Source organism: Bos mutus, chromosome 21 (assembly GCF_027580195.1).
Source record: "Bos mutus isolate GX-2022 chromosome 21, NWIPB_WYAK_1.1, whole genome shotgun sequence".
In the NCBI taxonomy this organism is placed as follows: domain Eukaryota; kingdom Metazoa; phylum Chordata; class Mammalia; order Artiodactyla; family Bovidae; genus Bos; species Bos mutus.
The window spans coordinates 29,766,014-29,789,550 of NC_091637.1; the positions used below are offsets into that span (position 1 = coordinate 29,766,014).

At 54.2% G+C, this 23,537-nt stretch overlaps 1 protein-coding gene across 10 annotated transcripts; it reads right to left on the reverse strand.

Annotated features, from left to right (window-relative positions):
* Positions 1-438: 438 nt before the first annotated feature.
* CIB2 (calcium and integrin binding family member 2) lies at positions 439-23,135 on the reverse strand. 10 transcript variants are annotated; one of them, XM_070358503.1, is made up of 8 exons: positions 18,878-18,994; positions 16,108-16,142; positions 12,532-12,604; positions 12,083-12,178; positions 7,344-7,485; positions 4,183-4,330; positions 1,493-1,688; positions 439-1,070 (listed from the first exon to the last, which is right to left on the reverse strand). In XM_070358503.1, coding segments are annotated over exons 4-8 (510 nt in total). In that variant the 5' UTR covers positions 12,085-12,178; positions 12,532-12,604; positions 16,108-16,142; positions 18,878-18,994; the 3' UTR covers positions 439-1,048. The 10 variants fall into 10 exon arrangements, with proteins under 10 accessions (XP_070214604.1, XP_070214606.1, XP_070214609.1 ...); XM_070358505.1 differs by lacking the exon at positions 12,083-12,178; XM_070358508.1 differs by lacking the exon at positions 12,083-12,178 and having other exon boundaries at positions 7,374-7,485; positions 18,878-18,984.
* Positions 23,136-23,537: the final 402 nt, after the last annotated feature.

Below are 23,537 nucleotides of genomic sequence, written 5' to 3' on the forward strand. Positions count from 1 at the left end.
CCTCATCTATGCTCTGCCTCCAGCCAGTGATGGCCTTTAGGGGTGGCTCTCAGACCCCTCCTAACGCAGGCCCAAACCTGGCTGGCTGCCTGGGCTCAGCCTGGGCACTGCTGGGCGGTTTCTGGAGCCAGCCAGTGGGCGCCCACCGGCCATCCCTATATAACTGGTCACCATGGACCTAGGCCCATGCCTGATACAAATGTTCACTGGAATGGTTCTCACTATGAGGGACGTGGAGATGATTTTTCACCCAACATCGGCTCTTCGCGGAGCTCCCTAGGATCTGGGGCACAGATATGTCTCCTCCCAAGGACACAAGTACTGAAATAAAGTTGGTGCCGAAGCTGGGAAGGCAGCACTTAACCTCAAGAGGTGAGGTGCTCATGGGGAGATTTCAAGGAGAAAAGGGATCAACAAACCTTTCCTAACCTCGGCAGACACAGAGAACATGAAAGTGTTTTACTATCAGGAGTTCACAAATCTGTGGACAGCACACACCACTGAGGATTCCACGTCGTTGGGGAGGGCGGATGGGGTGGTGCTCCGGACCGGGACAGGGGCCGAGTCCTTGCACCCATGGTTCCCACAGCTTCACACTGGGAAGGGCTGGGGAGAAGAAACAGGCGGGCCCGGGGTGCAGCCCAGCTGTGGGCTCTAGAGAAAGATTGCATAGCTTGTTAAACCTTGTCCTCTGTTTTTCCATTTGCCCTGGGCAAGCCGGGTGCCTGCCCAGCACTTGGACAAGTCTGTACCCCAGCCCTGTTAGGGGTTCCTCCTTCCCCCTCCCACTGGGGCCATTTCTGATGGGAGTAGGGAAGGTGGGGGAACAGAGGGAGGGCCTGGGGAGGGCCCACAGGGGGACTAGGAAGGGCCGTGCTCCTCACATCCCCCCTTCCCTGGTTAAGGTTTTTTTCTTTTTTTTTTGCTGAAAGGGCCAAAGAAGTGTTCGTGGGTGTAAACCCCAGAGGCCACGGCTCCGCTCCTGGGGAGCTTGGAGGTCACACTCGTGCGGGGACCGGGCCGGATGGTCGGCTTCTGGTCACTGTCCTCAGATCCGGATGTGGAAAGTGCTGGAAAGAAGGAAAGACCAAGAGGGGGTGAGCAGCTCTGGACTGGGTGGGTAAAGGTCCTTGCAGAAAGCCAACCAGGCCCCATGTCCAACCCTGGACAGTCCCTCCAGGAGGACGCAGAGTTCATGAATAATCCACGTGAAGGCCTGGAGGGCCAGCCGTGCCTTCGTGTCCAACCCCACCCAACCAAAGGGCCCCCAGGTCTTACCCTTCCCCCGAGAGTCTGGCCCTGCTGGGGACAGTGGGCTCACCAGGCACACGCTGAGGGCAGCCGGGCCTGGAGCCTGGCCTGCCTCCTGGGCCGCACGGGGCCTGCGGCACCACCGCTCTAGGAGCATCGAGGGCCCTTAGCCTCGTGGGGTCTTCCAGCTGCGGCCCCTATTAAGGCCCACCCCACCCAAGCCAGCCCCTTGGAGCCGCACCTGAGGAAGTCCGGGGCCTTGGCAATCATGTCCTCAAAGTCTGCAAAGCCCAGCTTGCCGTCACCGTCGAGATCGGCCTCCTCGATGACCTTGTCACACACCAGTACCACTTCGTCCTCGTCCAGCTCCGACTTGGTGAGCCGGGCCAGCGTCAGCTGCAGGTCCTCCTTGCAGATGAAGTTGTCTGTGTTGAAGTCTGCAGGGAGCGGGTGGGTTTATCTCCACTCTCACACCAGACACCTCCCCATGCACCCTCTGGGGATGCTGGATCCTGGTCTTCAGCCGACCGGGACCAAGGGGGACTCACCCACAAGGCACCTCTGGACACCACGTTCAACAAACCCACATTCACCATCTGCACAAACCCCCAGCATGACGGCAAGCACAGACTTAGCCTGAGACACTTGGAATGTCCAAATCTGAGGCTTCCTGGGAACATGAGACCCAGGCCAAATGGCCCTCCTAGCTTTGCCCCACAGTGGACTTCGTGTTCTCTCTAGAGCTAAAGAAACCAAGGCCCAGACAGGCCAAGTGACTGAATCAAGGTCAGACGTCTGCTTGGAGGGGAAGCTGGGATGCTGACCAGGGCCTGGTTGATGCTAAGACCCACATTTTCTAAACTGCACCATGTTGCCTCTGGCCTCTAGCCAGACAAGGAGGTCAGGAGACTCAGAAGGCCCTCAGAGAAAAGCCCCACGCCTGGCTTCAAAGAGCAGGGAACAATTTGATTCTAATCCTTGGCAAAAGGCACTACTGCTACCCACAGCCCAGCAACATGTCCAGAGGACCGAGCCACGCAGGCTCATAGAGGGAACGTGAACACCCTTCTGACTGCTTTGCAACCCAACTATCAACTCTTTCTTCACCTGTGCTGTTTCTTCTACCTGGAGGGCACTTCCCATGTATCTGTGTAGCAGACTCCATCAAGTTTTAGCTCAAACGCCTCCTCCTGGTTGGTTGGCGGCCGAGGCCAGGGTAGGGGGCAGCGCTTCCTAGACATAAGGGCTCCTCTTGCCAACTGGCCAAACCCTACCATCAGTGCTAGTGATGAAGAGCACAATGCTCATGTAAGCACTTCAGGCTCCATCTCATTTAATTTTCACCACAAGCCTTTTCAGTGGGTACAATTGGAACCCCCATGATACAGATGAAGAAACAGGCTCGGAAAGGACAAATCACTTGAGGTCACATCCCCGCTCAGTGTTGGACCCCAGAGCCCAAGCTCTTGTCTGGGCACCCTCCATGGCACATCCCCACACTGGCCTATGAAGGGGCCCTGGGGCAGGCACAAGAAAGGATACTTCTCTGCCCTCTGGTGGTGCCTCTCTGTAGGGTTGGCAAGAAGGGGAACCCCCTGCCCATTCTATATGAGGAAACTAAGGTCAAGGGAGGGGGTGATCCTTGCTAGAGGTCAGGCCCCAGGTCCCCCCAGCACCAAACCCCAGGTCCCAGTTGCCTTTCTCCATTCCACACTCCCATCCAGGGCAGTTGGGGAGCCCTGGTTCTCCCTTCACCTGTTCCCATGTCTGCCTGGCTGTGTGCCCTGCACTTCCCCTCTCTGGCAGACGATAGCCTTTCCCAGGAGCAATGTCCTGGGGTCCAGCATTAAGGGGACGATGGGTGGAATCTGTTAAGTTTTTTCCTTGAAGCTTGTGGGTGTAGTTTGTGGAGAGTAGACAAGGTGGATACCATGCCTCTGCTGTGCAAATACAATGTGGGTGCAGAGATGTATGTAGACGAAAGTTCCCTGAAATAAACAGGAAAACTAGAAAATGAAAAAACAGCCCAGTGGACCCCACTGCCTTGGGATCTCCTGGCTGATCAAAGATGCGGGGGACAGGAGGTTTGTCCGTGGGTTCTCTTTTCCAGGACGGGTTCCAACCCCTCCTTGGGCCTCAGAGTTCCCATCTGAGCACTGTCTGAGGGTTTGACCCCAGTCCCAGTCCTCTGGAGCAGAAACCAAGGGCTTCGTGGGTGCTTGGCGCCCTCTGGTGGCCACTAGGACAATGGGTCCTGGGCTGAGCTGGGCTGGGGTGAAATGAGGTCACCCTATCTCTTTCAGCAGTTGCTGGAGTCAGGGTCTGAGGACCAAGGAGCCTACCTCTCAGCCCAGCCTCACCACTTGCAGAGGCCTCCTCTCCAGAACCCTAGCCTCTGCCAGTCTAGCTCTTCCAATTCACACCTCCAGGATGCTAAGAGATCTTTCGAGAACACAGGGCTGCCTGGCCTCACCTGAAGCCCCACAGTGACCCCCAAGCTCCTTGGCTGGCTCCTCAGAAGGCCAGTCACAATGACCTCTCCAGACTTCCACTGTGCTCATCCCACCACGGTCGTCTCCCCGTCAGCTCCCCAAGCCCTGTGCTGTGTGCTTCCCTGAGCTCTTCATAGGCTGCTCCCTCTCCTGGGTGTGCCTGCCCGCATTCTCCTGTGAACGAACTCCAGGCCCTGCTGAGAGGTCAGCACGTGTGAACTCACCTCAGGCTAACTGCCCACTCTCCCTCCTCTGATCTCAGGACCCTACGGGTATCGCTCGTGTACGAGTTGTCCCCTCTGGCCACCGCACTGGACAAGCACTCTTCAAAGTGTTCTTGGTGCCCCAGTGTCCCCAGGGTGGGAACCAGCAACAACCAGCTGGCCTATGGAACCCCACCACACACAGCGTCACAGCCCCTGCTCCAGGCCCGGGTTACCGTAGATCTTGAAGGCGTAGCTGGCCTTGAGCTCGCGGGGAGCTGACTCACAGAGCACAGAAAACATGTCAACAAAGTCATTGAAGGTGAGGTTCCCCTCACCATCTTCAGAGAAAGCTTCCACGATCCTTTCCTTGAAGGGATTCTCCTGAAGAAAACAACCACAGTAGTCACCATGGGTGCAGGTTCACTGGCAGGACCCTGGAGCCCATCTGTTATGCCTCTGTGACCTAACCCCTCTGGGCCTCAGTTTCCCCATCTGTAAAATGGGAATAATAATCACACCTACTTAATTGGGTTGCGAGAGGGTTAAATGAGTTAAAAATAAGGTGTTGGTACAAGGTCCGGCACATCATGAGAAATGCCAGGCTGGATGAGTTTACAGGCTGGAATCAAGACAGGCGGAAGAAACAAAAACAACCTCAGATAGGCAGATGATACCGCTATAATGGCACAAAGCAAAGAGGAACTAAAGGGCCTCTTGATGAGGGTGAAGGAGGAGAGTGAAAGGCTAAATATGAAAAAAACTAAGATATGGCATCTGGCCCCAATGCTGCACGGCAAATAGAAGGGGGAAAGGTGGAATCAGTGACAGATTTCCTCTTCTTGGGTTTCAAAATAACTGCAGATGGTGACTGCAGCCATGAAATCAGAAGACAGCTGCTTCTTGGCAGGAAAGCAATGACAAAGCTAGACAGGGTGTTGAAAAGCAGAGACATTACTCTGCCAACAAAGGTCTGGATAGTCAAGGCTATGGTCTTCCCAGTTGTACTGTTGTGAGAGCTGGACCGTAATGAAGGCAAAATGCCAAAGAATTGATGCCTTTGAACTGTGGTGCTGGAGAAGACTCCTGAAAGTCCCCTGGAAAGCAAGGAGATAAAAGCAGTCAATCAAGGGAGATCAATCCTGAATATTCACTGGAAGGACTGGTGCTGAAGCTCCAGTATTTCGGTCATCTGATGCAAACAGATGACTCATTAGAAACATCCCTGATGCTGGGAAAGATTGAGGGCAGAAAGAGAAGAGGGTGTCAGAGGATGAGATGGCTGGACAGCATCACCGATGCAATGAACATGAACTTGGGCAAACTCTGGGAGATGGTGAGGGACAGGGAGGCCTGGCATGCTGCAGTCCATGGCATCACAGTGAGTCACACACGACTGGGCAACTGAACAACAGCAGCAACAAGGCCCAGCACTAGTGAGAGCTCTACAGGTGTCACGTTCTGTTATATTGTTTGGATGAGCAGGGGGAGCTCAGCAGAGCCCAGTGTGCCCACTGGAGGCATCGCCTCTTCCAGCAGGAGCAGGGCTTAGTCCCATTACCCAGGGAGTACATGGAGGCTCCTGCCTTGACATGCAAGAGAAGACAATGTTCCCGAATCCAGACTCATACTGATCACAGCACAAAAGGCCAGTGTATCAACAGACAAGTTGCTGGGGCAAGGGCTAGCAACTTTATTCATAAAAGCAGCAAACTGAGAAGATGGTGGACTTGTATCCCAAAGAACCATCTTGCCCGAGTTAGAATTCAGGCTACTTCCACACTAAAGCGGGAGTAAAGTGAAACATTTCCTGGTTCCCATCAGCCTCCAGAGTGAGTGAAATGAAGTTGCTCAGTCGTGTCCGACTCTCTGCAACCCTGTGGACTGTAGCCTACCAGGCTCCTCCGTCCATGGGATTTTCCAAGCAAGAGTACTGGAGTGGGTTGCCATTTCCTTCTCCAGGGGATCTTCCCAACCCAGGGATCAAATCCAGGTCTCCCGCATTGTAGGCAGACGCTTTACCGTCTAAGCCACCAGGGAAGTCCAGAGAGGAGGCGTTAATTCCTTCCTCCCTGCAGTCATTCACAGGTGGGCCTGGTCAGGATGTTACCTGTGAGCTAAACACAGATATTTTAGCTTAATGCTCACTACCTGGGAGGCAGGGTTCCCAGAGATGGGCCATTATGTGTGATTTAAGCTTAGAGGCAATATCCCTTTAGTGACTAATTTGGAAGAGACTATAAAGGTTGTTCCCTACTACTACAGCTCTCAGCTCAGACCAAGATCATGGGAGGCAGCAGTGGGGCTCCGGGGGTTGGATAACTGGGCCAGGATCAGAGAATCACTCAGATCCCAGGCCAGCAGTCACCCAACTCCTATGAATTTTCCTAGGCCAGCCCACAGGGAGGTGAGAAATTATACCAGCAATTCCCTCCTCTGATCCCAGCTCACTCAGGGCCCATCTCTCCTGGAGTCCTCTACCCGCAGCTGGGCCAGCACTGGGCCACTCCACTCTGTGCCCAGTCCAGCAGAGGGGACTAGAGACAACCCCATGGTTCCTCCCAAGTGCCTCCTACCCTCAAATGATCCTCTGAGCCTGGGCTCAAGCCCCCGCTCTAGACCAGGCTGGCTGCTTGTCCAGGGCTGAGCCTGTGACCTACTATCCCTCAGGACTTAAGTCATAGCCCGATACAGCCCCCAAGTGGATGCCATGTGGACCCCAACTGCATACCCTGACCCCAGAGTCACACATATGAGACCTGGAGAGGGGCTATTTGCAAAGACCCACAGCAACATGCTCTAAAAACCCAAATGCTTTCTTACTATGAAAGTGCACTTTCTGTGTATTATATTAATAAGTAAGGAACTCGGGAAATGAAACTCTTAGGTCAAGTATATAAATGGTTTGAGGACCAGCAGCATCAGCCTCACCTGGAAGCTTGTTAGAAAAACAGATCCTTGGGCCCCACCCAGACCTACTGAACCTGGACTGGGATTCTGACAAGATCTCGAGGTGATTCCTGTGCACATTAAAAGTCTGAGAGGGGATGCGATGGATGACTGTGCTGTGAGAGGCTACAGCCAGGCAAGGAGGCGGCTGGAAGAAAGTTACCTTCAAAAGCAGACACACACAAGGTCTGCCAAGGACAGCAGCTGGGCCGCCTAACAAAGGGGTGAGCAGGTGAGTGCAGGCTAACCGCCTGCGGACCAGGGGCAGCACCAGTCACAGCACCCGATGGAGTCCCACACACGGGACTCACGTCCTCAGAGTGCAGGTGAGGAAACTGAGGCACGGCAGGGGGGTTCAACTCAGGTCTAGGTGGCTCCGCTGCCCCGCCATCCGGAGCGACACACTCCCCCAGCCCCCCTGCCCAGCCTCCTCTGGCTCCTCCCGCACTCTGCCTGGCAGCAGCGGCCGCTCGTGTACCCGGAGCTCCGGCATCTGGATGATGAGGCTCATGGGCACGTGGACAATGGGGCTCTTCCTGTAGTCCATCGGGACGAGGTTGGGGGCCAGCTCATAGAACCGTGCATGGAGCCTGCAGGGGAAGCACAGAGAAGGGGCTGGAGGGGACGCAGGCCCAGGGGCCTTCAGAGGCCCAGTGCTGCCCTGCCTGCCCCCTACCTCCCATGCTGGAGACCCACTTTGGCCAGGAGCCTGGGGAGACCATCTCCTCTTCCCATGGGGTATGGCATCTGTGGGGAAGGCAAGTTCTGCCCAGACCCTGTGCTGATACCCGGATAGGGTCCTGGCGTTCCCACCACCACTGCTGCTGCCAATGCCCAGCCCCCTCCCTCAAGGGCCTACAGTCCTACCTTATTTTTCCCTCTTTAGACTCTCATAAGAGCCTATGTGCCAGGCATGTCACCGCTTTTATTCTCCTATGACTGTGTGGACAGATACACTGTGACCACAGTTGACAGCTCAGCAAACTGAGGCCTGAAGAGGTTAAGGGTGACTGGTCTACCGCCACACTAGAAGTCTCAGCGACTATGGAACCCAGGACCAGAAGTCCAGAGCAGAAGCTCTTATCGCCCCCTCCCCACACCATTTCCACTGCTCCCCACTCCTGACCTGCTGAAGACCTGGCCCAGGTTGCTACTGCCCCCAAGCTAGGCCCTGAGGGTTGCTGGGTCTCTGCAAGAGCTTCCAGAAACCCTCTCATCCCGGGAAGCCCCTGAGCCTGGGCCACTCACAGCCTCTCTCCAGCTGGGAGCTATTGGGATGGAGCCCACTGCCCTGGGCCTGGCCCTCCCCACTGACGGGTCGGGTCCCCAGCTCCCTCCCATCCTCCCTCCTGGCTGAGGACTCCCTGGAACACAAGCCTGCCTCCATGTTGCGTGGACCCTCAGTTTGCTGCCAGACGAGGGGATAAGTGTCAGGGGCATTGACTGGGGGGCCGTGGTAGGTAACCTGCCCAAGGTGAGGCCAGGATTGCAGGGGCCTGGATTGAAGGGGCCCATATCTCCTGGGGCCCATCTGCCCCACTACCCCCAAAGCCAGAGCAACGTTGGTCTTCTTCTAAGCGGCCTGACCCAGTGACACACTCGTAGGCCCATCCTTAGCAGGCCCTTCAGCATCCACCCAGTCCCCCGTCAGGTTCCACCCAACTCTTGTGGCCCCGCTCCCCAGCCCTCTCCATCAGAGCCCTCTCCATCAGGGCAGCTAACTGCTTGCCCAGCGCACACACACGATGTCAGCCACCATTCAGCAAGTGCTCACTCCGTGCCCAGCTCTAGGCTAATCCTGTGTGCACTGCTCTACAGTAAGTCCCCAACACACGAACCTTCAAGTTGCGAACTTTTAAAGACACAAACGTGTGTTCCCAGGTCCAATCACCTACGTTAGTTCACGAGACCGCTGTGTATTGTCACACGTGTGTGTCCCCTACAAGCGGTTGTGCGTTTGCGTCCTTTACTGTACAGCACCGTATAGAGTACACGAGTGCAGAATCTGTGTCAAGCGAGGCCTGCAAGAGGATGGACCTCACTAAACTCCTTGCTCTGCGACAATACTCATTCTGATACTAACGAAGGCCTGACAGAAGGGAGGCCCAAAGGAAGGATAGAGAGAGACAAAAGGAAGAAGTAACTGAAGAACTGGAGAGATTCATGACTCAGGAAATGGCAAGGGGATTTTCTTTATTTGAGGAGGCACTGTTGGCTGCTGAGGCACAGGACCCGATGCAGAACAGTCCAGCAAGGTTGCGGCGGCTGTTCAGAACGCGATCCGGTGCTTCCGTGTCATGAGAAAAAAAGAGCTACTACTCAGACATCACTGGATTGTTTTCCAAGAGGGTAGATAGAACTGAATCAGCTAGGAACAAGGCATCTGTGCCATCAACGTCAGGCATGAGTGAAGCTGCAGGTTGCCCTCCATCTCCTATTGCTGATGACCCTTCAGCTCTGCCATCTCCCACCTCCTCTCTCTCCTCCAGTCAGTGACTCTTCTTACCTGTTTGCTCGATGCCAGCCCCTGCATGCCAGCTATTGTACCATGCTACTGTACTTTTCAAGGTGCTGTAAGATTAAAAATGTCTTATTTTCTGTATGTATTATTTGTGTGAAAAGTATTATAAAGTTACTACAGTACAGTACTACATAGCCAATTGCTGGCTGGGTACCTTCTTTGCTCTCACTTTTGGCATCAAGGAAAAATTGGCCCTATTTTATACTGTCCCCAAACATGGAACCAGGGCTCTGTATCACCATTTATGTGTCTAGTTTCATATGCTTTCAAGAGGACCATCACATTTCCCATCTGACCCGGGCATTTGGGATGTGTTGTTGGGGTGTTTCTGGGGGTTGGCTTACACCTCCAGAATTACGTGGGGTGGCTGCAGCAGGAGTGTGAAGTCAGACTGAGGCTGGAGCCCTGTCTAATCCTCTCATTAGCTGCGCGGCCTTGGGCAAGCAGGTTAACCCCCTGGAGAACAGACTTCCGAATCACTAAGACGGGGATTGTGCTACCCTCCTCACGCCTGGGAGGATTAAAAAGGATGGCATTAGTAAAACCACCTTGCCTCAACAGATAGCTATTAGCACACTGCCTGCCATGTCAGGGGCTACCTGGAAAGGGGGGATTTGGGAGAAGGTCTCCAGGTACTGGTGGAGTTGAGGAGGTGTCTTCTGGGGTGCGAAGGCTGCCCTGGGACATGGATCTGTTCTGATTCCATGACTGGAATACTGGATTTTTTTTTTTTTTTTTTTTTTTAAGAAAATTCAAGGAGAATTTGTAAAGGTGAATCACTGTGGAAGAAACTTCAAAACTGTCTCAGAACTGCATTCCTATCACCCACCCTCCCAATAAAGGGCACTACTGAATTCAAGATGTATGTATCAGTCCCCTCCTAAGTCCCAGGAGTAGAAATGATACCTATGCTTGATATCTCTGCTACTTGAACGGGTCCAGAGCGTGAGGCACAAAAGCAAAGGCCTCCCAGTTTGTTTTAAGAAGTTAATAATGCTGTATGACCCTTACACATACAGATGCAACAGTCTTATGAAATAACATTAGTAAATCAGGTCCAACAGCATGTGAAAGAATAATACATTGGGACCAAGCAGGACCTATTCCAGGAATGCCAGGCAGGGTCAATGTTTAGAAATCTGTGACTACAAATTGCATTAGTAGGCAGCAAACAAATATTTCAATCAACTTCATGGCTGCATTTATGATGAGACAACTGTATGGACACAGAAAAATATCTGAAGAGCATATACCACATGTTTACATGGATGGTCCCTGTGGGGCAGGAGCAAAGTGATAAGAGGGAGGCCAACTTTCACTTACCACTTCACATACTTGTGAACTGCTTCAATTTTTTAGAGTATTAATAAAAAGTATTTTAAGGTACATATTAATTTTCATCAATAAAAAAATTAAAATCCTTGGGACTTCCCTGCTAGTCCAATAGGTAGGACTCAGTGCTTTTAGTGCTGAGGGCCCAGGTTCAATCCCTGGTCAGGGAACCAAGATCCCACAAGCCACGTGGCATAACCAAAAAAAAACCTTTAAAAATCCTTAGTCAAACATAAACAAAAGGATACTCTCTATCTCAAATCAACACCCAACATTAAACTTAAATGACAAAGTAAACATTCCCATGTAAGTGGGGTTCCTAACCATCACCACTGGGGCCTCCCTGGTGGCTCAGCAGTAAAGAATCTACCTGCAATGCAGGAGACACAGGTTCAATCCTTGGGTCAGGAAGACCTCCTGGAGAAGGAAATGGCAACCCACTCCAGTATCCTTGCCTGGGAAATCCGATACAGTAGCCTGGCGGGCTACAGTCCATGGGGTCGTGAAAGAGTCAGATGTGACTTAGTAAATAAACACCACCACCAGGATCACCATGATTATATAACATTTCCCCCATGCGTGCCAGTCAATGTAATTAGTCAGCAAAATAAAATAGTGTGCTTAAACTTTAGAGAGGAGGAGGCAAATTATTATTTGCTGGAAAACCAAGAATAACCAGTTTAAAAACTATGTGAATGAGAAAGAGCTCAATAGCTCTTCTATGCAATAGTTTTCTTATCAGTATTCACCTATGCAAAAATACTATATAAAAAAGATCTGATTCACAATACAATCCCCCAAAAAACTCAAAACAACTACACATAAAATAATATGAAATGCGTACAAAGAAAACCATGGAACTTTACCAAAGGATGTAAAATCGTTAAGGAGTTAGATAACATTCCTGATTGGAAAGGCTTATAAGGATGGCAATCTTCTCTTCATATTCCTATAAAATGAATACAGTCTTAATTGAAATCTGCAAAATATTTGAGAACTTGTCAGCCTGATTCAAAAGTCTGTTCAGAAGAATAAATGTAGAAGAGTTGTGGGGAGACCTTGAAAAAAGAGTAATTGGGCAGATATTTGCCCCATTGGATATGAAAACTGCTTAAAGCTACAATAAATAAAACCGTATGGAACAGACACTGGCATAGAAGAGGCAACCCAAATACAGTATAAATGAGATTAGTCCATGACAAACAGCATTTGAAATTAGTGAGGAGAAGATGAATTCTTCTCAAAGTCACAGATGGGTTGGTGCTCCACACTCATGACTAGCTTTCATGTAATGTTTTAAAATTTAGTTGATAACACTTACAAATTAAACTTACATGACAAACCTTGATTCCCTGATCACACTGTGGCTTGATTTCCCCAAGGTCACAACCAGCTGGGGCTTAGGAAGAGCTTTTCTGCAGATCCTGGTCCTAAAACATTCCCAGCAGGGTACACAGGTTCATTTCATTGCAGTGCATGTTGGCCCAGGCAGGCAACAAAGTTTGAGACCCTTGGGATATTCAGTAAATGATTTGGGGACAGAAGACAAGAAAGACATAACAGCGAGTGTGATTGAGGAAGCAGGGAAATGGGGACTCAGGCATGGCTGCTAGAGAGCGATTAGAAATAAAAATCAAAAGCCTGAAAAACGTCCACATCTTTTGATCCAGAAATCTCTTAGAAATGTACCCTAAGGAAATAATCCCAGCAGTGTGGGTTACACGTCAAGGTGTCCCAAGAATGTTCCCTATGGTGCTAATTGTAACAGTGAAACTTTGCAAACCTGTATGTCCAACTAAATGAACTGAAGAGGTGGTGAGATCATTTTTTAAATCTTATCTATCTTCACAAGTCGCCTAAAAGGAAAAGAAATTTAAAGCAGATTACAGAACAACCTGATCAAAATTTCCAATAAACACACACACAAAGGGAAACTACCTGCACACTATGTACCTAAAGGTCAAATACATCAAAACGCTAATAGCTGCTGTTCCTGGGCGGCAGGACTGCAGATAATCTTTTGTTCTCTCATGATCGGCTTTATTTTCTAATTTTCTACCATCATCTCATAGCACAGGTGAAGTAAAAATTAAAAGTAATTAAAATAAATTATGCAGAGTTTTTAAATTGTTGAGAAAATACAACAGAAGATGAAGTAACCCATAGGCAAGCACCCCAGGTGCCAGCTGGGTCTCCGTGCTCAGGAGCACAGGCTAACGAGGCTGGGGGAGCCCCCAAGGCAAAGAAGGTGGCTGAAGGTGGGGCTGCCCAGTCAGGCTCAGCATCGGGGTGGAACAGCTGTGCCCCGGGGAGCAACTGGATCCACTCTGGAGTCAGGGGGTGTTGTGTATGTGAGTAGGGAGGAGTGGGGGAGGTGAGAATTCCCCAATGGGTATCTGAGACTCGGTATCACTGACCCGAGGCTGCCAGAGAGCTTGGTCCCGAGCTGCAAAGAAGAACCTGCCGCTCACGTTTCCTCCTCACCATCTGGTCGCTACTCAGGGTGCAGCTCACCCAGAAACCCATCCAGGTAGGGGTGGGGATACAGCCCTGGAAGGCCCCTGAAGCCCTGGGAGCAGGACGCCTGTGATCTGGTCCCCACTGTGTGGCACCTGCTGTGTCTCAGTTGCCACCTCTGCGGCGTGGGGATGAGAGTGCCCCCGGCCCTGTTTTTCCATGGGCCCCAGTGGCTGGGAGGGCAGGGCGACAGCGTAGTTCAGCGTAACACAGGCTGCTTGGAGGGCCCTGGGCCTGGCTCTGCCGCTGGCCTGGCTTGGTGTTGCCGGCCAGGGCCTCTCCGCGCCCTCTCTGGGCTCGGGCCCTCAGTCGTCCCACCTGGACCTGAGATGTGAACAGCGTGGACAGGACGCGCCTGGCAGGGGTGGTCAGTCACACTGGCTCTTGCCGGGGCTGAGAGAGAAGGCTGAAGAAAAGTCAGGGGACTGAAACTGGAATTGAGCCATCGTGGCCACGCCTGGACAAGTAATCCCACACGCTGCCTGGCCTTACCGCCCTTCCTGAGGGTGGACGGGTAGGCGACAAAACTCTAAGCAGCCTGTGTTATGCTGAACGACGCTGTCACCCCTGCCTTCCCAGCCACTGGGGCCCATGGAAAAACAGGGCCGGGGGCACTCTCATCCCCACGCCGCAGAGGTGGCAACTGAGACACAGCAGGTGCCACACAGTGGGGACCAGATGACAGGGGTCCTGCTCCCAGGGCTTCACCACTCCTCCACCCTACTCGACCAAACTTTGCAGAAAAAGCACCAGGTCTGGTCCCCCAAGAGTGCTAACACAGAAGTGAGGCCGGAAGGAATCAGAACGAGCAGACAGCGGGGGACTCAGCGAGGGTGTCCAGCTACCAGAAAGGGTCCTTTCCCCACTTTGTGGATCCCGGGCCTGGGTTGAACTACAGAGGCTGGTATAGAAGGATGCAGAGCTGGGTGGGCCAGGGCTGTAGGGAGCCAGGAGACCCCCTACCCCTGCTCAGACCACCTACCTGCCTGGGACTGATCATCTGCCAAGAGATCAGGGTCCCCACACAAAAGCCTATCAGGTTGAATCCAATTCCTGGCCTGGCCTGTCAACCACCCTCTTCCCCCCGGCAACCCTGCTACTCTCAGTGAGACCCCTGTGGATGGGGAAGGTAGCAGGTCTGTGCCCTTGACCCCACTGCTCCTAGCCTGGAATGTTCTCCCCTTGGCCAACCCTACCTATCCTTCATCCACACATTCTTCAAGTGCTTCCTGGTGCCGTGCCCAATGCCAGGCATGAGGAGCCTGTATCCTGAATGACTGCAAGTCTAGGGGGAAATGGGACCGGAGCCATGAGCCCACAGAGCCCGCTAAGAGACTTGCAAAAGCATTTGGGGGGAAGATAGCTGGGAGCTCACAGAGCAGATGACTCTGGAGTGGGTCCTGAAGGATGTGCAGGAACACAGCAGGGCAGCCTGTGCAAAGGCCTAGGGACAAGCTTTTGTTGCCCGAACAAAAATGGTGGTGGGCCTCACAGGACAAGCAACCTGGGCCTGGCATCTACAGAGGTGGGGGTGAGGATGGTGGGAGCTCCCTGCAACATAGGATTAATGTGGTGAGGCTTAAATGAGGATCTGTGCCAAGAACTGTCATTGGTAAGAGGTGCCACTGGAAGGGCTGGGGTGACCACTGTGTGTGACAGTTCTGAGGACCATCTGTCCAGATGGGAACCCCAACCCACACATCATTCAAGCTACAGACCAAATTTCGTTATCAAAAAACATACCCTGGCATTCCTCCTCTCAGCCATGCTATGAGGAGAGGTATCATTACCTCCATTTTACAAAAGAATCAGAGGCTCAGCAAGGCTCCACGCTGGTCTGAGGCCAGAGCTGCGAAGTGGAGCCCAGGTTTCTGTTGATGCCAAGGGCTGCAGGTTTTTCCCCTGACCCTGTCTCTCCGAGGTGGTAGGAGTGGGTGTCCTCACCTACCCAGGGTACAAGCTGGAAAAGCAGCCTGGGCAAAGGAAGGGACAAGGGACACTGTCTGGGCAGAATGGTCATGGCAATGATAGACCACATCTCCCTTGGGTAGTGTAGACAGGATCGAGCCCAGCCTGCCCATTGACCTCCAGGGAAAGCGGTCCTGAGACCATGCTGGCTTTTAGTGCCACCTAACAGTCCAGGCAGGGGGGCCCGGTAAGGCCTGTGGGACCAGGTTTCCTGGCATTCTATGAGTCCTGCCCTCCATCTGGTCCTGGAGCTCTGAGGCTGCCAACAACCTTCATCTCTCCTGTCTAGGCCCACCCCACCCCCAAAGAAAGGGACTGTCCTGGAAAGAGATTCTCAGTGGATAGCTCAAAGGCAGTGAGGGCATCCTGCCATGCCCCTGACTTCTGGACCTCCCAGGAATGGAAGGACATCAGAGCCTGAGCGTGGGGGCTCTTAGGGACCCCTGTCTAATGACAGGGACCTCCTAGTCAGATAGGTTTCAGGGGGGCAGTGAAATAGCGAGCAGCCTAGAGTCAGAGGCCAGGTCTTCAGTCCCTGGCTGGGCGACTTTAGCCAAGCTGCTCAGCCCCATCTGTAAAGTGAGGATAAAAGGATTCTCCTGTTACAAGGGCACAGTGAGGATTAAATGAAAATGTTCCTGAAACCACCCACCATGGAGCCTGGCACGCACTCGGCAGACGTTCGATTCCTGGCAGAAGGATGTGGGCCAGTTCCTGAGTTCATACAGCAGCCCACACTAGGCTGCTGATGGAGGCGGAAAAGCTTATCTCCAGCTTGGGCGGCCCCTGCACACCCCACCACCCTGCACCCCCCACCCCCAGGGTGGCCGGCCCCACCCCTACCCCTAGAGAGGTGAACAAGAGCCACACTTACTTGAGGATGTCCTTCTTATTGAAGAAGGTGCAGTCCTGTGGAAGGAAAACACGCATACAGTCGGCTATATGGGCCTTGGGCTCCTTCCTTCCTCGCTCAGAGCCGCACAGGCACAGCCACCAGCCCTGCTGCCTGGGCCCATTGAGGGGAGCAGTCTCGTGGGGCCACCAACCGCCTCCTGAAACTTCTGACCTGAGCCAGGGAGCTGAGTGTCCAGCATGCGGGGCTGGGAGGCACACATGGGGGAGGGCATTTGGGTGGGCGAGCCGATGGAGAGTTCCAAGGTGGATGCCATTGATTTGAGGGGCTGGGGGATACCCTGCGGGAGAGGGGAGTGGCTGGGAGACGCTCAGGAGACCAAACAGGAGTGAGGACCGACAGGGCATCGCACTGCCCAGCTGCAGGGCCAACATCCACGTGGCAGCCTCCGAGGATGGTGCCGCGAGCAGTGGGTGGTGTGTGTCCTGAGTGGCCGTGGGCAGCAGCCCCCTGCTCAGAGGCTGAGAGTTTCAGGCACACAGACTGGGGAAGCCCCAGCATCTAACTGCATCTGTAGCCACAGGAACAGATGGGGCTAGAGAAGGCAGTGGAGAGGCTGGCCTGTGGGGGAGGAGGATGGTGGGCAGGGGGGAGCTGGCAGCATCTGGACGGAGGCTGGGGTGGAGGCTTCCCCAGGTAGGCATGGGGTCCCCCAGGTAGGCATGACTCAGGGTGGGGGCAGGACTCGGTCCAGAGGTCACTCAGATTGTAAACTCTTCTTGGGGGTTCTGTCTTTGTCTGGATAACCTGACCCCCAGTCACGCCTCCGTCCACAGCTCAGCCAGCCTGGTGATGACCGCTACTATGCCAGGCCTGGTGGGAAGTATGGAGGGGAAAAGGATCTAGCACTTCATAAAACGCCCAACCATGAAGGGCTTTTGTGCTTATCCCCTGCCGTCTGGCTCCTCTGCCTTGGCCTGTTGTTGGAGCATGAGGGAGCCCAGAGCCGGGGGGCCTCCTGGGCAAGCTGACCACAGCTGGCTCTGATGAGGGGCTCATGGCCACAGCCCAGGTGTGCAGACAGCCGGGCTTGCACCGGGTAAGGCCTGGAGCCCAGGGGCAACTATACAGCACGTTGAGAAGGACCCAAGGAAGCAGGCCCACAGGAGCACATCTGGGGTTTCCAGTGGCACCTGAAGGAGAGCCAAAAAGGGAGGCTTGGTGGTAATTTCCAGGCCCCACTAGTCTGTCCTGAGCCACTTGCTGTTCTGCATGAGTTACACTAAGGACCCTCACGCTGCCTGGCCCTTTTGAGAAACACAGGAGCTTCTGCCGGGGAGGTAAGGCTTTGCTTTCAGCGATGGCTCCTCTGTAGGGTCTAGAAGAGGCTCAGGCTAGGGAAGCAGTATCCCCTCTGCACCCTACGTGGGCAGAGAATTCCCTGCCCCACAGGCCTAAGACTCAGACAGGATGGAAACCACGTGGGCTGATATTTCAGGAGACCCCAGAAACCTGAAGCAGGCAGCAAAGGCCGCCCAGCTGGGTCTTCCAAGTACAGACTTCTCTCAGCCCCACGGCTGCTTCTACGGCCTGAAGCTGCCCAGCGAGAAGGGTTGGAGTGCTTCCAATCAGCATGGTGGGGGTGTCAGGGATGAATGTGGAAGAGGCCGGCTTCTGCTCTCTCTTCCCCTGCCTATCTTCTCTTCCCCTCCCCTCCCCTCTCTTTTCTCCTCTCTCCAATCCCCTGGGTTGGAAAGGAAGTATCTGGGTCTTGATGTGTGAGTTTTATTGGCAACAGATGGGAAAGCTTCTCACATGACCCTAGTCCCTTACTGCAACTACTTCCATCTGTCCACATCAATGGTCCTCAAGATGTGGTTCCTGGACCAGCAACATCACCATCACCTGGGGACTTAGTGGAAATTTATATTCTTGGGCTTCTCTCCAGACCTACAATCAGCAACTTTGGGAGGGTGGGGCCCAGAAATCTGCATTTAGAAAAGTTTCTTCTCATGATGCTGATGCTTGCTAAAGTGTGAGGGCCTCTGCTCTAGAGCAGAATCACTTGGGGACTGCTTAACTCCCTGCGTCCTCTCCCATCACCACCAACAGACCCCAGATTATGACAGAGTCCCTGAGGGTGGATCCGGGCACCAGCAGTTTTCAAAGTCATCAGGTGACTGCAACGTGCAGCTGAGAACCACACCACAACCAGTCCGTGATTATCACGGGCTGGTCAGTAGGCGCTCTGAATGTCCAGTTTTGTTTCATTCTCATCACTTGCATGCATGGGGCGGGGAGCAAGGCATTGCCTTCCCATTCTGTAGATGGGAAAACTGAAGTTCAGCAAAGTTGAAGAGCTTGCCCTAAGTCGCACACACAGACCAAGGGCTGGGCTGGAACTCAGGCATATGTGCTTCTTGACCACTGCCCGCTGACAGGAAACAGAGCCGCAGGCCACCCAGGCCAGTCCGACACCCACCTCTCCATCTCCTGCTTCCGCTGTGTATTCCCATACGATACACGGTGCATGCGCAATACAGACGAGGGGATGAATGACCAGACTTTTCCACATAAACCTTCCTTCCACAGCAGTTACATTAGCAATTCACTGGCTGGGGAATATCTCACTGAAGGCATCGGCCCTGCCTCATCTAACCTTTCTCCTCTTTCTGAACATTTAGACACGGCCATTTCTAGGTTTTTACCATTACCATTAAAGCTGCCATGAACCTGCTCACGGAGTTATATTTTGCTCTTCCGTCTGTTGACTGACTTCCCTGGAACTCACCCCAGGGAGGCAGCTCATGGAGGAGGAACACAGCAGGTGCCTTAAAAGCTTCTCAAGGCTCTGAGCAGTCTGGCAGCGGAAAAGGGTTAATAGTCAGATTCAACTTCTCATCTTGCTTTGGATCCTTAGGCAAATCAGTCTCCTTTTGGAACCTCAGTGTCTGCGTCTGTAAAATGGGATACTGCCTCTCTGAAAGGGGCAGTGAGAGAAGCAAAGAAGCTAAGGTGCAGGATACAGGCCACAGTTTATGGGGCTTCCCTCCCCATTTTGGACACTCCATCCAGTGTCCCATGTCCCAAAGGCATCCCTTCAGAGCCCACAGCTCTGTCTGCTCTCATCCTGAAGACAAAACAAAAACCCTGCCCACCTCCATCTGCTCAGCTACCCAGGGGGTTAGCTCTGCAGGACCTCTTCCTTATACTCCACTGAGAACAAATGTCACTGCTTGGCCCCTGCCAGTTCACAGGGATGGGTCTTCAGGGAAGAGTTCCAGCTCAGGTTAGGGTCACAAAGGGTAGTAGTGAGGGATGGAGGGGTGTAATTCAGGTGAGCTGGGCCCTTATGACTCTGGCAGCAGAAGGCAGGGCAGGCCGGGCTTTCATAGTAGAAGTGCAAATGTTAGGACAGTTAAGGCTGGAGTTCCTCCTCCAAGCCTCTATTCACGCTGCTCTCCCAATCTGGACTGCCTTCTCCACCTTGTCCAGCTTACCCAAATCCTTTCCATGTTCCAGAGCTCAACTCAGGAGTACTTTGTCCAGGTAGCCTCCCTGCTGGTCTACCTACGCCAGTGGTCCCGAGCCAAACCACAGCCAGTCCCAGCTGGAGTGGGTTCTCCATAGGGCTCTGCCAGTGCAAGCCTGGGCACCACCCAGCCGACCACCACACAGCTCAACTAATCCCCACAAAAACCCTTGTTATGAGCACAGCAGAGCTAGTATCATTCCTGTTTGAGAGCTGCAGACACTGAGACCCAGAGGACAGTGGCTTACTAAAGTGTACAGAACTATAGCCCCTCCATGACTTCAAGCCAGGACCTCAGAATCGCTGGAGTTCCTTCCCTTCCTTAGAGCTATGCTTTAACAAGTATTCGTCCAAACATCCATTCATTCAATGTTCTCCACTGCCTTTTCTGTACTTGAGCGGAGGACACACAGGAAATGGGGTGGAGAGTAAACACTGATAACTGGGTATAAACCATTCTGTGGCCACAAGAAGGACTAGGGGGAAGGCATCAGGGAGCCTGTCTCAGGAGGGTGAGGCCTAGCATGGACAGAAAGATGGGTCATACCGGGCTGCTGAAGAAGCGAGGGGAGGGCACCAGGAGAACAAGGCCAGAGGTGAAGCCATGCTTGGCTAGAAGCCCTTCGGTGTGCCTGGAACTTGGGGTGCTAGGGGAGGGGTGAAGAATGAGTCTGGAGGCCGGCTGATCCCAGACTAGGCCGGGGTAAGCTCTGCTCTGCACTCTGCTTATGCTATTATCCCAAGACACTGCGGAATTCCAGGGGGAGGAGAGGGTCACACCCATGTTTTAGAAAGATCCAGCACATCCTTGACCCTGCATTTCTGCTCCAGGCATGCACAACCGAGAGATGGACAGCTCCCTAGGGCCTCCCACAGCAGTAGAGGGTTGGATAATATGTGTACAGTGCAACTCTGGGCCCAGGAATTCTTTTTTAAAGAAAAACTTGCTTTACAATGGGGATGCATGCTGTGTCTGCTGAAAGAAAATGAGAAGGAGGGAAGGGAATGGAGTAAGAACCTGAGGGATTGTGGTAGCAGCGTGTGGATGGAAATTACATCTTCAGTTCACCTGAAACTGAGAGGCTTGGCCCCTTTCCGGCTGTGGAGATGGAGGAGGGGGTCCCCAGGTGAGCCCCCAAAGAGGCTGAGTCACAGGACTTGTTCTTGACTGAAAACATGGGCCACAGCAGAGCAAAGTGTCAGACAAGCTGGAGGAGCAGTGGAGGGTCCTGGGGAAGGCAGTGGGCCCTTGGCGGTTTGAGGAGTCAGGGTAGGGGGTTGGATCTGGAAGGCAGAGAGGTGGTCTAGGGAGACACCTGAACTTTGGGGGTCAGGACTGGGGAAGAGGGCAGGAAATGCTGGGGATCAGTTGGGGAGGGATGGCTGTTACTCGGGGTCACCCCCAGCGGCCCTGGCTGGCCCTGGCCGGTTGGAGAGTCTCAGAGAGGGAGACGCGGGGCTCTCGGGTTTCACAGCTCTCACTTTTCCCACCGAGCTCAGCCTCTGGCAAAGGATCAGAACCCAGCACTGATCCTGACTCCGAAGGGTAACTCAATGCCAGGCTGGACTGAGTGGGAACCCAGGTTCCCCACCCCCATGAGGGGACTCTTCTGAGCCTGGCCTACCTGCTTGCTTAGCCCCACCTGCAGGTCTTTACCCAAGCGGTCCCCTGGGCCTGGAAGGCCTCTTCCGGCCCTGATGAGCAAAATCCAACTGATCTTTCAAGGGTCTGTGCACGTGCTGTCTTATTTCCAGACCTACCATTCTAAGCAAAGCTCCCCTTCCCTCCCTCCCACTGCCCCCTAGGGCGCTCCCCTAGAGCACACTCACCGCCTGCCTCTTTGCAGGTGACGGTCTGTTTCTGCAGACAGCGAGGGCCTTAAGGACAAAGAGTACACACAGCCCCCGGCCCCAGTGAAGGACTGAGCCTTGAATTCACAAGTCAAATTCTTGTGTGAACTTTGACTGCGCAGGGTACTGACTGAATGGCTCCTCAGCCTTTGTTTACTCTCCTATAAAACAGGGCTAATAATCCTGCTCTCAGTGATGATCAAATGACTTGATGCATAGAGAGCATTCATTGCAGCTCTAGGTACACCGAAGGCATTCCACCAATGTGGCGCCCCCCACTCCTTCTCAGGACCTCACGTGGAGCTGAGAAAGTACTGTTATTGACAACCAGCGCTTCCAGGAGCAAAAGGGGTGCCCACATCAGAGGACCCATACTTCAAGCTTGATTCTGAAATGTTCACGAAGGCAAGGGGCAGTCATGGAGACCCTGCTGGTGTTCATCTCCCCAGTCATGCTTCACATAGGCTACAATACTGTCTAGGCCCCTCTCCTGGCAGAGCCTGGAAAGAAGCATCAGAGTTGGGCCTGGGAGGATAAGCGAGATCATCTGAAGACTGAGGAGCAGCATCCCAGAGAATGTGCAAAAAAGAAGCAGGAAAGAGCCCAGTGTGTCAGAGAAGGAGGATAGCTCTGCTGTGGCTGCAGTGCGCAGGGCAGCAAAAGAGCCTCAGCAGGCTGGCCAGGGTTCTGGGCAAGTCAGGAGTTTGTGCTCCATCCTGCAACCACAGAAAAGTTTGCACATAGGTGGGAGGGCACTGGGATATGATCTGGACAGCTCCCCAACTCTGGAAGCAGAGGGACCTAGGAGGGGTCTAAAGGGGTGGTTGCTGGGGCCTAAGGGAGCTCGGAGAGGTGACCATATAAGACTGGTACCTGGCTTGACTTCTTGTGCAATTATTTCCATGCTGGGGCCAGAGGGAAAGACCCCAATAGGTAACAAGACATCCCCAACCCAGAATCGTATTTGGGTACTGAGGCGCTTCACTTCCAACCCAGCTCATTTCTGCTGACAGAGTCACTCTCCTCGGCGGCTTCCCGGGTTTTGAGGGGTGGGAGAGTCCTCCCTCCAGCCCATGTTTAAGGACTCCATCTCAGCGCCAATGTGGGCTCTGGGATGAGTGGTTGGGAAGGGGTCTGGGTCCAGACTGGGGCCAAGAGCAAGAAGTCTGAATGAGAGAGAGGAAAGGGGAGCAGAAAGAGACACGCCTGCGAGAATCTTCTAACTGGAAAGCTCTCTCATACCTTGAGTGGGGAAACTGAGGCTTGGAGAAGTCACCGGCCCAAGGTCACGCGTCGAGCTGAAGGCAGAGCAAGGTCTGAACCTGGTAAATCGGTTTCCGGGAGGCCTCGGCAAACGACGGGAAAAAGAAGGGAGGGAGACCAAGGGCGCCGCTTCGGGATCCGGGGGCGGCCGGACTCACCTGGTAGTTGTCCAGCTGCTCTTCCGTGAAGATGGTCTGCTTGTTCCCCATGGTGGCCGCGGCGGCGTCGCTCGCCCGCCCGGGTGCCGCCTCCCATCCGCGGCCGCCGGAGCCCCGCGCCCGCGGCCCTCGCCAGCCCCGCGGCGGGCAGCTTTCGACGGCCACCGGACCCGCCCGCCGCCCCGCCCCGCCGCGCCGCGCCGCGCCCCGCAGCCCACCGGAGGGGGCGGGGCGGGGGCCTGGGAGGCGGGGAAGCGGACCCGGAGCGCGGCGGCTCCGCCCCGCGGCCGGGAGAGTGCGGGCGCCCGGCTCCCGGCTGCCGCGCGCCCCGGGCCCGCCAGGGGGCGGCCTGGCCTCGGGAGGCGCTGCCCGGCCCGTCTGGCGCCCGCGCCCGCGTCGGCTGGGCGGACCCGGGAACTTCCGGCCGCCGAGAGTCCAGGGGACGCGGGGCTGAGGGTGGCGGGCCCGGACCGATCCATTTGAGGGATGCAGTGGGGGCAAGTGGGTGATCTTGGCTGCCCTGCAGCTGGGGCGCAGGGTGTCAGCGCGGAGCAGGGGAGAGCCCTGGACTGTGAGTGCGTGCAGGGCCCAGTTCTGCCAGCATCTCATAGCCTGACCTTGGGCCCAGCCCCTCCGGGGAAAAGGAG

What these genes read in the sequence shown, in the direction of transcription:
- CIB2 (XM_070358500.1), bottom strand. Translation starts at nt 22,941, where the DNA reads ATGGGGAACAAGCAGACCATCTTCACGGAAGAGCAGCTGGACAACTAC. An exon ending in GGCCGCTGCTGCCAGGCAGA is followed by an intron (nt 4,331 to 7,343) that starts GTGCGGGAGGAG and finishes TGTTTTCTTCAG; the next exon opens with GAGAATCCCTTCAAGGAAAG. An exon ending in CTACGCCTTCAAGATCTACG is followed by an intron (nt 1,689 to 4,182) that starts GTAACCCGGGCC and finishes CGCTCCCTGCAG; the next exon opens with ACTTCAACACAGACAACTTC.